Genomic DNA, 14,514 nt, shown 5'->3' on the forward strand with positions numbered 1-14,514 from the left:
AAAGCCCCATAGGAGGGCTAGCGCCACTCAACAAAATTCAATATCATCAATAACAAAAACATATCATTACATGAAAAAACTAGAACTGCACGCTGTCGAGTGCCAACTTGCCTACTAGTGCGCAAGCAGAGCGTGCAAGTACTACCGACCGCTACAAACTTATCACTGCGCAAAAAGCATGGAATACGGATGTGTATATTACACGAAACTCCCGTTAAACTTTCCAACAAACTCCGGTAAACTCCCGAATTGTACCATCACACCTGTATATTACCGTATATTACTGTATATGCTGCTAAACTTGAGGTTTACGGGCAAATCTAGTGCCCATAATTGCCCCTTAATTCCTCTTTTCATCAACCCCTCTGTAAAATATTGAAATTAAATACTAAAACAACGAATAAACCTTTAAAGAAATCTGACATTAATATAAAATACAATTATTTTGTTTAAAACAGTCTAAAAAAAACGTTATATTATTTCTATATAGTCCACATTTATGTCTGCCTGGCTGGGTCGGGTCTCTCGGAAAAAATCGGATCTAGGTCGGACTTTGCCAGCTCTAGTGTGGATACGCTGGTGTTTCTTCAGGGAAGATGATGAGGTAAGATTCTTGTTACAATGTTTACATTGGAAAGGTTTTTCTCCAGTGTGGACACGAAGGTGTGTCTTCAAATTATTTAAAACATTGAAACTCCTGTCACAATGCTTACATTGGAAAGGTTTTTCTCCAGTGTGGACACGAAGGTGCGTCTTCAAATTACTTAAATATCTGAAATTCTTGTTACAATGTATACATTGGAAAGGTTTTTCTCCAGTGTGGACACGCTGGTGTGCTTTCAGTTCACCTGACTGTCTGAAACTCTTGTTACAATGTTTACAGTGAAAAGGTTTTTCTCCAGTGTGGACACGAAGGTGTCTATTCAGGGAACCTGAGTACCTGAAACTATTGCTACAATGTTTACATTGGAAAGGTTTTTCTCCAGTGTGGACACGAAGGTGTGTCTTGAAATTACTTAAATCACTGAAATTCTTGCTACAATGTTTACATTGGAAAGGTTTTTCTCCAGTGTGGATACGCTGGTGTTTCTTCAGGTCACCTGTCAGACTAAAACTCTTGTCACAATGTCTACATTGGCAAGGTTTTTCTCCAGTGTGGATACGCTGGTGTTTCTTCAGGTCACCTGTCTGACTGAAACTCTTGTCACAATGTTTACATTGGTAAGGCTTTTCTCCAGTGTGGACACGAAGGTGTGTCTTCAGGTAAGATGATGTAGTAAAACTCTTGTTACAATGTTTTATTGGAAGGGTTTTTCTCCTGTGTGGACACGAAGGTGTGTCTTCAGGTAAGATGATTTAGTAAAACCTTTGTCACAATGTTTACATTGGAAAGGTTTTTCTCCAGTGTGGACACGAAAGTGCGTCTTCAAATTACTTAAATATCTGAAATTATTGTTACAATGTATACATTGGAAAGGTTTTTCTCCAGTGTGGACACGCTGGTGTGCTTTCAGTTCACCTGACTGTCTGAAACTCTTGTTACAATGTTTACAGTGAAAAGGTTTTTCTCCAGTGTGGACACGAAGGTGTCTATTCAGGGAACCTGAGTACCTGAAACTATTGCTACAATGTTTACATTGGAAAGGTTTTTCTCCAGTGTGGACACGAAGGTGTGTCTTGAAATTACTTAAATCACTGAAATTCTTGCTACAATGTTTACATTGGAAAGGTTTTTCTCCAGTGTGGATACGCTGGTGTGTCTTCAGGGAAGATGATTTAGTAAAACTTTTGTCACAATGTTTACATTGGAAAGGTTTTTCTCCAGTGTGGACACGAAGGTGTGTCTTCAAATTACTTAAAACACTGAAACTCTTGTCACAATGTTTACATTGGTAACGTTTTTCTCCAGTGTGGACACTCTGGTGTGTTTTCAGGGAAGATGATGCAGTAAAACTCTTGTCACAATGTTTATATTGGAAAGGTTTTTCTCCAGTGTGGACACGCTGGTGTATCTTCAGGTTACCGGACAAACTGAAACTCTTGTCACAATGCTTACATTGGAAAGGTTTTTCTCTAGTATGGACACGCTGGTGCTTCTTCAGGGAACCTGAGTCACTGAAACTCTTGTCACGGCGTTCGTCATCATCGTCCTCACTGGTCTCCTCCCAATCTTCACTGTCTTCAGTGACTTCAGTGTCAGATTCAAGTTCAACTTCAATTTCAGAGCAGTGGGAAGATATGTCTTCATCATCATCATCTTCTTCTTCTTCTTCACCTTTCACTTCTAGCATTGTCAACATTGACCCAGCAGGTTCCTCTGGTCTTTGAAGTAGCTCTTCTTGTTCCTCTTTAAGCTCCTCCTGTTTCTCTTTAATTTGTGGAGGCTCTGGTTCCTCCTGGAGCAGACCAGAGCAACTCTCCTCTTCAGGGGAAACCTCCTCTTTACACACAACCATGTGCAGGATGTCTAGGAGCAGAAACATAACATGATGGTCAACACTGGATTCCTAAAATGTAAATCCATTCTTCTTCCATGTTCCATGTACAAAAGGGGCTAACCTACCAAGATAAGATTGACATACCGTTATTAACTACAGGTTACTACAGTTCTGAAAGTTTTAGCAAGATTTTAGCAAAATACAAAAACAATCATGTGAAGTAATATTTACTTTATATTCACCAAAAGAATAATGATGTTACAGCAAATATTTCATTTGAATCATGAAATTCTGAAACAATTTAAACTTGAAAGAAGCAATTCTGGGAAATTGCAAAGTGTGGTTGCCTCACTCGCTAATATAGGCCCCTCCCGGTAATTTTTCTAGCCAATTACAATGTAAAGTCACCCTTGTGATCATGTGTAAGTAATTGGGAGGGTTTACCCCCACCGAAATCATGTTTTTGCAACAAACGGGTAAGTGTTTTTGCAATTGTGGCGCCCCCTATAGATGAAAATAGAATAGCTTTTGGCTCTGTGTTTATTAAGCCACCCTCGACATTTGATAAAAAATTGGGATGGATCGGACATTCCGTTCGTGATTTGTGCCGTCTTTTGTAAAATAGGCCCCTCCCACTAACTTTGGAAGCTGATTACGGACGAACGATATGGACTATTACAATTCTGACTCTGCTGTTTTAATCGGATAGGTCCGGAGATCATGTGTACCGATTCTTGTGAGATTTGGCCAAAATCTGTAGCTGGAGGATCCAAAAGTGTGTTTTGAAGAAAATTCAAAATGGCGGAAAATCTATCCTGACGCAAATGGACGTGGCCTATATGGGGAGATGCGTCAGGACTCAAGGAATCCAGGGAAAAAATAATTTTGATTTTACGACCTACCGTGCAAGAGTTATAATGCAAAACGTAAAGTGGGCTGTTATAGCGCCACCATGAGGCCGACCGATATAATTATATGTTAATTAATTTTGATAATTATTATGAACCTCCCCTCCAAGTGTTGTAACTACAGCCCTTACGGTCTCAGAGAAACAAATAGTTGAATGTGAGTTTTCCCATTTTCCCATTCAAGTCAATTAAACTATACAACATTTCTCTTATCAATCAACAAGCACACGATTCCCGATGAAGCCGGTCGATTTGACATATGGCTCGAGTATGTTTGGCAAAAACTGTGGGAGGAGTAGCACGGCAAAATAAAGTTTATACAGAATAAGAAAGAAAGAAAGAAAGAAAGAAAGAAAAGGTAAGGGGAACAATAGTATGGTTGCCCATAGGCAACCACACTAACTAGAAAGAAGCAATTCTGGGAAATTGCAAAGTATGGTTGCCTCCATCGCACCCGTCGCACCGATGTCGTCGGGGACCCAAGGAGTCTGCCAGGAGGTGTTGCGTTAGAGGCCAAGTCCAAACAACATGCTATTCAAATTTGGTGCTGGTCGGATCCTGATTTCAAAAATAAGCCCATCCCACAAATTGTATGAGTCAATTAAATGGTCACATCACCCCTGAGATCATGTGTAAGTATTTTGGTGCGGATGGATCCCCCCCAACATATTGTTTTTTCAACAAACGGCGACATTTGTGGCGCCCCCTATGGGTGAAAATGGAATTGCTTTTGGCGCTGCATTGATTGAACCACTCTCGATATGTGATTAAAATGCGGGGTGGATTGAACGTTCCGTTCATTATTTGTGGCATTCTTTGTAAAATAGGCCCCTCCTACTAACTTCGGAAGCAGATAAATTAACTGCAGCCATGGGCCACGTATCTGATTGGCTGAGGAACTCATGTTTGCATCTGAACACCAAAAAAACTGTTGGTATGTATTTTTCACGTAACTCCACAGACCCTGACATTGACATTCTCATCGAGGGTAGTAGTATTCAGATAGTATCAGAATTTAAGTATCTTGGAATTACACTAGACTCAAACTTGACATTTAAAAAACATATTAAAAATGTAGCCAACAAAATCAAATTCAATTTATCTAATTTCAGACACATAAGACCATATCTAACAACTGATGCAGCTAAACTCTTCATGCATGCTATGATTTTTTCACACATAACGTACTGCTTCACAACCTGGTCACAGACAAATCAGACAACTTTAAAACCCATAGAATCACTGTACAAACAGACATTAAAAACACTTGACCAAAAGCCCAACCGTTACCACCATTGCCACATAGTTAAAAAGTACAACTTATTTAATTTTAACAGCTTTAAACACTTTTCAGATTCTTGTCTCATTTTTAAGATCTTAAATGGACTTGCACCTCCACCACTGAAACAGTTCATAGGTCGAAGGGACAGTGGTGACAGAGCAACAAGGGCAACTACCAGAGGGGACTGTGAAATGCCAATCAGACGTAGTGTGTTTGGTAAAACAGTCTTCTCTGTTAGAGCCTCCCATCACTGGAACAGCCTCCCCACAGAAGTAAGAGAGACCTCCAACTATCTGACCTTCAAATTCAATCTGAAAAGGTGGCTAAAAACAATTCAAAATCTGTAATCATGAGTAACTATCAGCACTATTTAGTATTTCTCACCGGTGTCATTATTCACTTCACTATGTAGTTGTTCTGTCCCCTGTACCATGTTGATCTGTTCCTGTAGTGTACTGTATTGTATTGTGTTTGTGTATGGACATAGTGTTGGGTGCTAGCACATATGCACACATGGCATCAACGCATGGTGTTGTGTGCTGGCACACTACACTCTGTCTTTCTTTTATCTGTATTGTATTGTGTTTTTGTACGGACAGTGTTGGGTGCTAGCACATTGCACACATGGCATCAACGCATGGTGTTGTGTGCTGGCACACTATACACTGTCTTTCTTTTATCATACATTTTTTAAGAGCCTGCCCAGGGACTACAGATGGAAATTAGCTTTGGCTAACTCTGGCCCATTTACATTGAGGTGAAAACTGACATGTTGATTAATGAGCTTTGTCCCTGTCAAATAAATAAAATAAATAAATAAAAAATTACGACCAAACGTTAGGGAATATAAAAAGTCTGCCTGAGGTCAAGTAATCGGATCGCGCCAGAGATGTGTACCAATTTGTGTGAGATTTGGACAAAATGTGTTGGAGGGTGAGCAAAAAGTGTGTTTTGAAGTAAATGCAAATTTGGTGCAATTTCATTCTAGACGGAAATGGGCGTGGCCTATGTGGGGAGATCCGTCATGATTTTATGACTTTCGGTTCAAGAGTTATAGGGAAAAACGTGAAGTGGGCTGTTATAGCGCCACCATGAGGCTGAGTGATGTAATTCCTTTTCAATTAATTTTCATAATTATTATGAACCTCCAGCCTAAGTCTTGTAAATATGGTGCTTACGGTCTACAAGGGAAAAAATACTTAAATTGGAGCCGTAATTAGTCTTCGATCTTCCCATTATAAGTCAATGGAGAAGTAATTAATGAATATCAATTCAACTATACAACGGATCTCTTAGCAAGGAGATAGCACACGATTCCCGACGAAGCCGGTCGATTTGACATATGGCTCGAGTGCGTGCGGCAAAAACTGTGGGAGGAGTAGCGTGGCAAAGTATTCCAAAGTAGGGGAACAATAGTATGGTCGCAACCACACTAATTAAAGCTGCAAGCAACGATGCAAGTTACAGGCAAATATCAGAAAATCAGAAATGGGAGCAGAGCTAAGTAACTCTACTGAATGACTCAAATGGGTCCAATGAGGTGACTCATGACTCTGTACGACGAAACTATAACATATTGACCAATCAGAAGAGGGGGCGGGGCAAGTTTCACCAATGAAAGACAAGGACTCTGAACCAAGTCCAATGACACCCCCCACGAGTCTGTATGAAAAATCACTGAAAAGTTATAGGACAAAATAGGAACTATCAAATATCGACCAATCAGAAGAAGGGGCCATTCTTCAGAATGCTGCATTCACATGGAATCAGGCAAGCGGTAGACAGCAGACGGCATGTCATTTTAGTGGACGGGAGCAGGACGGAACAGGATGGCACGGCAGCCCGGCAGCCAGAACCGGCAACGGTAACGGTAGACAGCATCAATGTTAACATATATAAACTTTTTACCGTTCCGTGCCATCCAGCAGATTTTGCTGTTTGCCGTCTACCGCTTGCCTGATTCCATGTGAATACAGCATAAGTTACACCAATGAAGGTCAAGGACTCAAAACCAAGTCGACACCACCCACACGTCTGTATGACAAACCATTGAAAGATTATAGGACAAATTAGGAACTATGAGATTTCGACCAATCAGAAGAAGGGGCGGGGCTAAGTTATACCAATGAAGGTCAAGGACTCAAAACGTCCGAAGTCCGATGACACCACCCACAAGTCTGAATGACAAACCATTGAAAGGTTATAGCAAAAAATATGAACTTTCAAATATCGACCAATCAGCTGTTATTTTCACTTTCTGTTTGGCGTTGAAGTTTGACGCTTCGCCACGGTCACGCCATGTTACGAAAACTCGCGATTTTGATACATTTTCATCGTTAAGGTCTTTTGTGTATGCTGAGCGAGTTTTATGCGGAACGGACCCTCCTGCTAGGAGGACTTTGTTAAAGTGTGACCCGTGGAAATGGCAAAAATTTCACCAAAACGCGACAAACGATTGAAAATGGCCCGACTTCCTGTTCCGTTTCAAGAGACTTTTTTGCAAGTTGGGACATGATACAGGTGTGTACCAATTTCCGTATATGTAGGTGAATCCGTATTGTGGGGCTTGAGGCACAAAGCTTTGTAGGGGGCGCTATTGAGCCATTAGACTATTAAAATATGCGACTTTGCGCCACTTTTGATGTGTGTGCAAGTTTCACAACTTTTCGAGTACATTTAGCGCCTCAACAACGCAATTCATTTGGGGGAATCAACAAACAAACAATAATCACTGCGATTTCAATAGGGCTTCGCACTACTGTGCAGTGCTCGGGCCCTAAAAATGATACTTCACACACGAGCTCTGATTTGGAAGTAAATTAATCATGCCACTCAGTGCATGACGTTATGAAACAGAAGCACTTCTGACAATGAAAGCTTAAAATGTGGACCGATAGTAGCTTAACAATCTATGTAAAAGATGTCCACTGCAATAAAGGAAGGAAAAGCACATGAAACTTACTGAGGTGTGGCTGGTCTTCAGCTTCCTGTTTAATAGAAACGTCTTCAGCTTCCTGTTTAATAGAAACGTCTTCAGCTTCCTGTTTAATAGAAACGTCTTCAGGTTCCTGTTCAATAGAAACGTCTTCAGCTTCCTGTTTAATAGAAACGTATTCAGCTTCCTGTTTAATAGAAACATCTTCAGCTTCCTGTCGAATAGAAATGTATTCAGCTTCCTGTTTAATAGAAACGTCTTCAACTTCCTGTTGAATAGAAACGTCCCTGGCTGGAGAGTTCATCTTCACCTGGGAGTGATGCATCATGGGTATTGTAGTTCTTATGAGTCTGGAGAGTTCATCTTCACCTGCAGTCTGGACTCCGGTCTGAAATCAAGCGAATAAGGAAGGACTTGAATAACTGGAGACCTATAGTCTGGCAGCCGGGGGTGTGGAGTGGGACATTTGTTATATAGTGTTTATTGGCCTAAAATATTGACTACAGTATATACTCACATAATACTACATACTCACACTTGCGGACTGACTGTCGGTATTGAGCGATTTCTTTTATAGGGGTTTATGTGACCATCAGTGTTGTTTCCGTCGACTAAAACTAAGACAAGAAATGTTCGACTACGTTTTTTCACTGACAAAAACGAAATGGAAACTAAATGAAAACTAACCTGTGGTGATTAAAACTAAGACTAAATATGCTGACAATTTCGTCAACAAATAAAAACTAGACTAAAATGTTAGGAAGGGACTAGTTGACAAGAGATCCAGTATAAGTCATTTTACAATTGGTTGCATGCTGAAAATAGCCGAGCTCACAACGCGTCGCACTGCGACACGTTGTGGGCTTGTAGATCGTTGTGGGCTTGTAGATCGGCTATTTTCAGTAAGTGAAAAAAACAGTCATTACGACGGCAACAAGGCCTGCCAAAATACATTTTGTTCGACTAAATCAACTGTACATTTAGTCTTATGATATTTAGTCGACTAAAACATTCCAGGTGACTAAAACTAAATTATAACTATTCAAGAGACTATGACTAAAACAACACTGGTGACCATACCATTACCTATATACGGCAAAAATGTCAAAATTTCATCACGCTTTAAGTAGCATGTGACGTGTCAAACTAGGGGGTTTTCATGACACTGAATCCATTCCAAGCATTAGTTTTGCACAAAAAAACACTCCTGGGCTACAAACCGGGAAGAAATCATACAACTTAAGTTTACACAAGGAACAATGATGTAAAGTGAATAAGGTGAATAAATGAATGTTCTGCCTCAATTCAAGCAGCAGGAAGTAGGGATGGGAGATTATATTTGATCACATAGCCAGCCTGTATTTTACCCTCGGTGAGGAGAGCAGGGCTCCAGACTAACTTTTTCACAGGTAGCACTGGTGCCACCTACCTTTTCATTTGGTAGCGCCACCACAAATTAGGTAGCACCATTTCTTTCTTTGTATAGCGTGGTATTAATACATGATCTTATCATGCCCCCACATCGGGCGCCATTTATTTATGTAGTGGTTTCCACCATTAAAGGTTTGAATCATAAAACCCCCTACAAAGGTCACTGTGTAAAAAACAGCAACCTACCTGGTTATACTTCAAAACACTGTAGATGGTTTCAACCCACCACAAAGTCACTCAGTCAATAAAGGCAATATTTATATTCCACACACAGAAAGTCAGTTTAAGGTTTTGTGTTGAAAATTAAATGCAGTCCAAACCTTTTGGATTAATAAAGTGACAATTTGTACAATATCTCCATTACCATTATCCAAATTAATTCCTTATTATAATATTTCTACATTTTGGAAAAAATCTTTTGCAATGTGAAATGCCACCAAATTCTTAATCCTTTTCCTTGTCTTTATGGGCCAACTTGTGAAAGCTGCATGCTTTTATTGTGAAGGCAAAAGTTTCTGAATGCTCTCAGAGCCTGCATATCTCCGCGTGCTGAAAATAGCTGATCTACAAGCTCACAACGCGTCGCGGACGCGACGCGTTGCGAGCTTGTAGATCAGCTATTTTCAGCACGGAACACGAAGAATAAATCAGGCATCAGTGCTCTTCACTCACTGGGAGGGAGATTAATGTATTTTGTTGGCCGATCAGCATGTATGGACCTATGGTATGGACACATACCATAGGTCAAACAACACGTTTACTAAGTTTCACTCAGTGTTTGGGTCGGGAGTCGGCTGTCTGTGTAGATCAGGGTTCCCCAATTAATTTTCCTCGAGGGCCATATTTTGACTAGGGTACCAGGCTGGGGGCCGAGTCCGCACGCGTGATGTCGAGGTCTTGCCCTGAAAATTCATTTTTCAGGGTCCTGGTCCTGCCCTGAAATTCATTTTCAGGGCAGGACCCCCCCCCGCGGGCCGCAAATGGCCCGCGGGCCGCCTATTGGGGAACCCTGGTGTAGATCATGACTGATCATCATGCAGTTAGATATGCGCACTGCGCGCTCCAGTGAAATTGTACAGCTGAGAAAGATTAGTTAATCTGTGTCGGATAAGCTGCGTTCAGACCTGAATATATATTCGCCTCGGTTCGTCCAGTTTGTACCGCGGCAGGTCACGCCGCGCCCGTTTGCGCAATTCTCGTCTTTTAATTGACTTTGTATGTAATCGCGCCGCTCTGACCATCCAAGTCTGAAGGGCTTATTTGTGGGTTTTCGTGAACGATCGTTCTTTGAACACTGGGCGTCAGGCGAACGTCCAATGTTTTCAATCAATGGAACGGGCAAGCACTGCGGGATGTTTTTTTTTCCTCCACTCATCCTTCCAGCAAGTCGCACCTGTGCGACCTCATTCAATTTTAAGTATCACCCTTAATAAATTAAGTCGCATATGCGACCTAATAGGTCGCACGCTGGAGCCCTGGAGGAGAGTGATCTAAGTAGCTCCTATATTCTATATTCAAACTTTATTAGCAGACTCAGGTCCATAGAGATACATACACACATGGGGTTAACATACAAGAAATAAAATCATAAAATAATGTAAACCAAATACACAATATATAACTTTACCCACAGGCAGAACATACAGGCATTTTATTTTAGCCAGTGTACCCTTAAACTTGATGTATAACGTAACAGCTCACTGAAGGGCTTGAAAGCACCACAATGATACCATTTGTCGATCCAGCCTTTGCATAAACTTAAACATTACAATTCTTAGGAGTGCTTTAAAAGTCCTCACTCCAGCAGTGACAAACTGCTCTCTGGGTTGTTTAAGGAGTGTTCTCATGGCATCATTATATGCATTTTGTGAACTGCGCATGCTAGATTTTTGAGTCATGAACACAGGTGATCACAGGTGAACTTGCGGGCAATAGTGTTTGCTTGAGCATACAACTTCCGACATTGTCTGTATATCATCATCGTAATTTAATCAGTAATAAAATGACGAAGATATTGAATCTTATTCCAGACCTCAAGACTATTGTCCGATAGTTTAAACATAGGAAAGTTAAGGCGTTTGTCCTCTTTAGTTCTATATATTAGAACAGCGCTTTTGCTGGCATTATATTCTATGTCATGTTGCACACCATATTTAGAGCAAATGTCAAGGAGCTGTTGTAAACCAGCACTACTGGGACTGAGGACCACCAGGTCATCTGCATACATCAGATGGTTTACTATTGTTTCTCTGACCATGCACCCTGTGTTACAGGTTCTCAGTTGAGCAGACAAGTAGAGGGCAGCACGGGTCCATAAAATTGGACCCGGTCCGAAATGGACCCGGTGATATCAGAACAGAACCGATCCGGATCCGAAAACATTCTAATTGGCCGCACCCGGCCCGGAGCCAGTCCCGAAAGTTTTGGATCCGGTCCGAAACGGAGCCGATAAAAACAGGATCCGATCCGAAATAAACCTACCCGGTCCGAAAGACCCGTTACAATCCTATATTATGCTTATTTTCACCGTGACTGTGATTATGAGACTGAAGTGAACACTGAACGTCAGCATCACCCCCGCCTCTACAAAGGAGTGCTGAAAATAGCCGATCTACAAGAAGCTCGCAATGCGTCGCATGGTTAAGTACAGTTTGCACAGCACAATGCAGATTCAGAACAGAACTACATTTTCACGGACTTTCGTCTTATTATACTTATGTATGCTTATTTTCATCGTGACTGTGAAACACTGAAGATTTTCCCGTCTTCTGCATGTCGTAAGTAAGCAGTGAGTCACACTTTGTGCATTTAGCAGCACCAACATTATTACCGTCTGCGTCGACAATGACAACAAAACTGTCCCAGACATCTGACTTCCCTTTAGAAGATTGCGTGCTGTAATCGTTTGCTTGTAGTTTGCGTTTCACCGGTTTCACCTCGCTCAAGAAGGGGGCCGCCAGCCATGATGATGTTCGTGTTAGTGTTGTTACTGTGACTGCGCGCACACACTGTGGGCACGTTCGGAAATTTAGCGCACTGAGCACACTGTGCAATGCAAACTAATAGGCGAGTGTGCTCCGGTGCGGTATTTCCGAACGCGTCCACACCCACCACCAGTGGATACGTTCCATTTCCAAATCCTCGAGGCGTGTATTTTAGAACATAATCATTACAACGCAGTTGAACGAAAGCATAACCATAATATGTCTATTTTCAAAACCTATTTTTAAAGTTGAAAGGTTTAATATTATAATAAAGCTCGGGTCCTGCACGGGCATTTCGGGTATTCTGCATTTCAGATGCCCGGAACGAGGCCCGCAGCTTTGAAATGGAACCGACCCGTTCCCCGACGGCATGTCAATATTTTGCACCCGAACCGGCTCCGTTCTCGGTTCGGATCTCGGGTATTCGGGTCCATATATAAATTAAATAAGATGGGGGATACAATTCCCACTTGGCTGTCGCCATTGCTTACACCAAATAGAGCTTGGGGGGGGGGGGGGGTCTTTTGGCTACATGCTATTATATCCAGCACAAACCAAGATGGCGTCATGTCACCTTGAAATGGGCTCTGAAGCTGCAAATAGTGGGGCGCACTGATTTAATGGTTCCAAATAACGCTGGGCGATCAGAGTGTTAACATTACAGTAGGCCTACACAGAGTATAAATCCTGCTCATTTACAAACTATGTTTGCACCTTTGACAAACTGCAGCTTGAAAAGGCCTTCAGCTCAGCTCTGTAGAATCTGCACCTGGCTCGCTGATAACAAGCGATCATTACACCTGGGAAAAACGGAACTGAATCCATTCTCTCTGGATCAAATAGTAATCTCAGCAAGGCAGATGACTTCTCAGTTAAAGTGGGTGACAATAATTATCACACGGAAAGATGAAATTACCTACCTAGGTTCCACCCTGGAGGCAAATCTTTCCTGTGATAAAATGGCTACCAACGTAATCAGAAAAGTCAACCAAAGAACAAGATTCCTATACAGGATCTCTTCACTGGTCAACAAAAACGCCTTGAAGACGGAGCACTCGTAGGCTTGTGCAAGGTTTCTTTGACTATGCATGCCTCTTGGTACCACAAGCATCTTAAAACAAGGCTCCAGACTTCCCAAAACAAACTGGTCAGGCTACTACTTGGCCTCACTCCCAGTCCAGAACCCACCTCACCCCTGCCCATTTCCATAGGCTGCCGCTGGAATGGCTTATAGGTCAGGGGTGGGCAACTTTGACTCACTCCAGAGGACCGTATTGCATATTACTGTCGTAGCAAAAATAGCCAATCTACAAGCTCAAAACGCGTCGCAGTGTGACGCGTTTTGAGCTTGTAGATCAGCTATTTTTGCTATTATGCAAGGAATCCTGAAAAGTAACATTCAGTCTATCAAATCCCTCTAATTATAGGTTGTATGTTAACTTTATAAACTAAATACAAATACATTGGACATAAAAAGGACAAAAACATTATAATACAACTCATTAAGCTACTAAATAGACTGAAGTAGGGCCAAATTTAAGTTTGCAAATCAATAATATATCAGTGTTTTGATGCATGGGTTTTTGTATTTTGACCTGTGCATTCGTCTCTCTCTCTCTCTCTCTCTCTCTCTCTGCAATAGTACACAACACACTGATGTAAAGTTATGGTTACATTAATAATAGTGATTATGCAACAATGTATATATATTGTACCGTATGATGAGCTGGAATCGAACCCTGTTCTCCAACTCAGCAGAGCAGGCAGGCAACAAGCCACGTAGCCAAGAGAGCTAGGCTCCCTTTGGAGGAGCGACTTACAATATCATTATAGTGCTGCTAGAATTAACTACTGCTTAATGTTTAAGATCACATTATTCCCTGATGAAGGCTTAACCGCCGAAACGTTGGATTCATTTTTGTCTTACCTGCTGTCCTAATAAAATATTGGCACTCTGGCTATTGGCGTGTGCGGCCACCTTCTTGTTTTTTCAAGATTTCCTCTAAGATCACATTATAACAAACAAGCAGATATGAGAGAAATACTCGTCATGTTGTTCCATGTTAAAAGAATAAATGTAGTAAAAACAAGGTGAATCAGTTCATCTACCTGCTGTGTTTCAGGGTTGAGCTGCTTAACGACGAGACCGTTTTCAAACGAAACTTTTTACTTTTCTTTGTATATTAATTAAAGTGTCAAACACTCACACCAACACTCATAGGGTTGTGCACATGCGCAGTCTAGCGCTGCTGCTGCTGGAAGCGTGCACGGTGCACGTACCATAGACGGGCACTAGAGGGAGCCATGGTACAGTGTAATACAGTGGAACATCTATGTATTGTACTGTGATCTCGTCAAAGTCTAACTTCACTAAATCATTTTAAATATAAACTTATAGAAACCATTTGATGAATCAAATCTAGAAGTACAAAATGTCTTACACCCACACACATCACACATATTTTTTTTCTTTTCCTACCAATATGTATTTTTACCTTTTCATTTATACTGTCTGTTTCCATTGTTGTATTATTTA

General features: G+C 41.3%; 1 protein-coding gene across 1 annotated transcript; it reads right to left on the bottom strand.

Annotated features, from left to right (window-relative positions):
- Window positions 1-735: 735 nt before the first annotated feature.
- LOC306925310 (uncharacterized protein) lies at window positions 736-14,207 on the bottom strand. Its single transcript, XM_079504068.1, has 3 exons — window positions 14,088-14,207; window positions 7,591-7,951; window positions 736-2,467 (listed from the first exon to the last, which is right to left on the bottom strand). Exons 2-3 carry the CDS (start codon window positions 7,889-7,891, stop codon window positions 1,299-1,301), a joined length of 1,470 nt encoding a protein of 489 aa, XP_079360194.1. The 5' UTR covers window positions 7,892-7,951; window positions 14,088-14,207; the 3' UTR covers window positions 736-1,298.
- Window positions 14,208-14,514: the final 307 nt, after the last annotated feature.

The sequence above is a fragment of the Electrona antarctica genome (assembly GCF_951216825.1).
Source record: "Electrona antarctica genome assembly, chromosome: 6".
NCBI classification, from domain to species: domain Eukaryota; kingdom Metazoa; phylum Chordata; class Actinopteri; order Myctophiformes; family Myctophidae; genus Electrona; species Electrona antarctica.

Coding starts and splice junctions, on each gene's coding strand:
- LOC306925310 (XM_079504068.1), bottom strand. CDS start 7,891: ATGATGCATCACTCCCAGGTGAAGATGAACTCTCCAGCCAGGGACGTT. Junction 2,468..7,590: donor TGAAGACCAGCCACACCTCA/GTAAGTTTCATG, acceptor TTCTGCTCCTAG/ACATCCTGCACATGGTTGTG.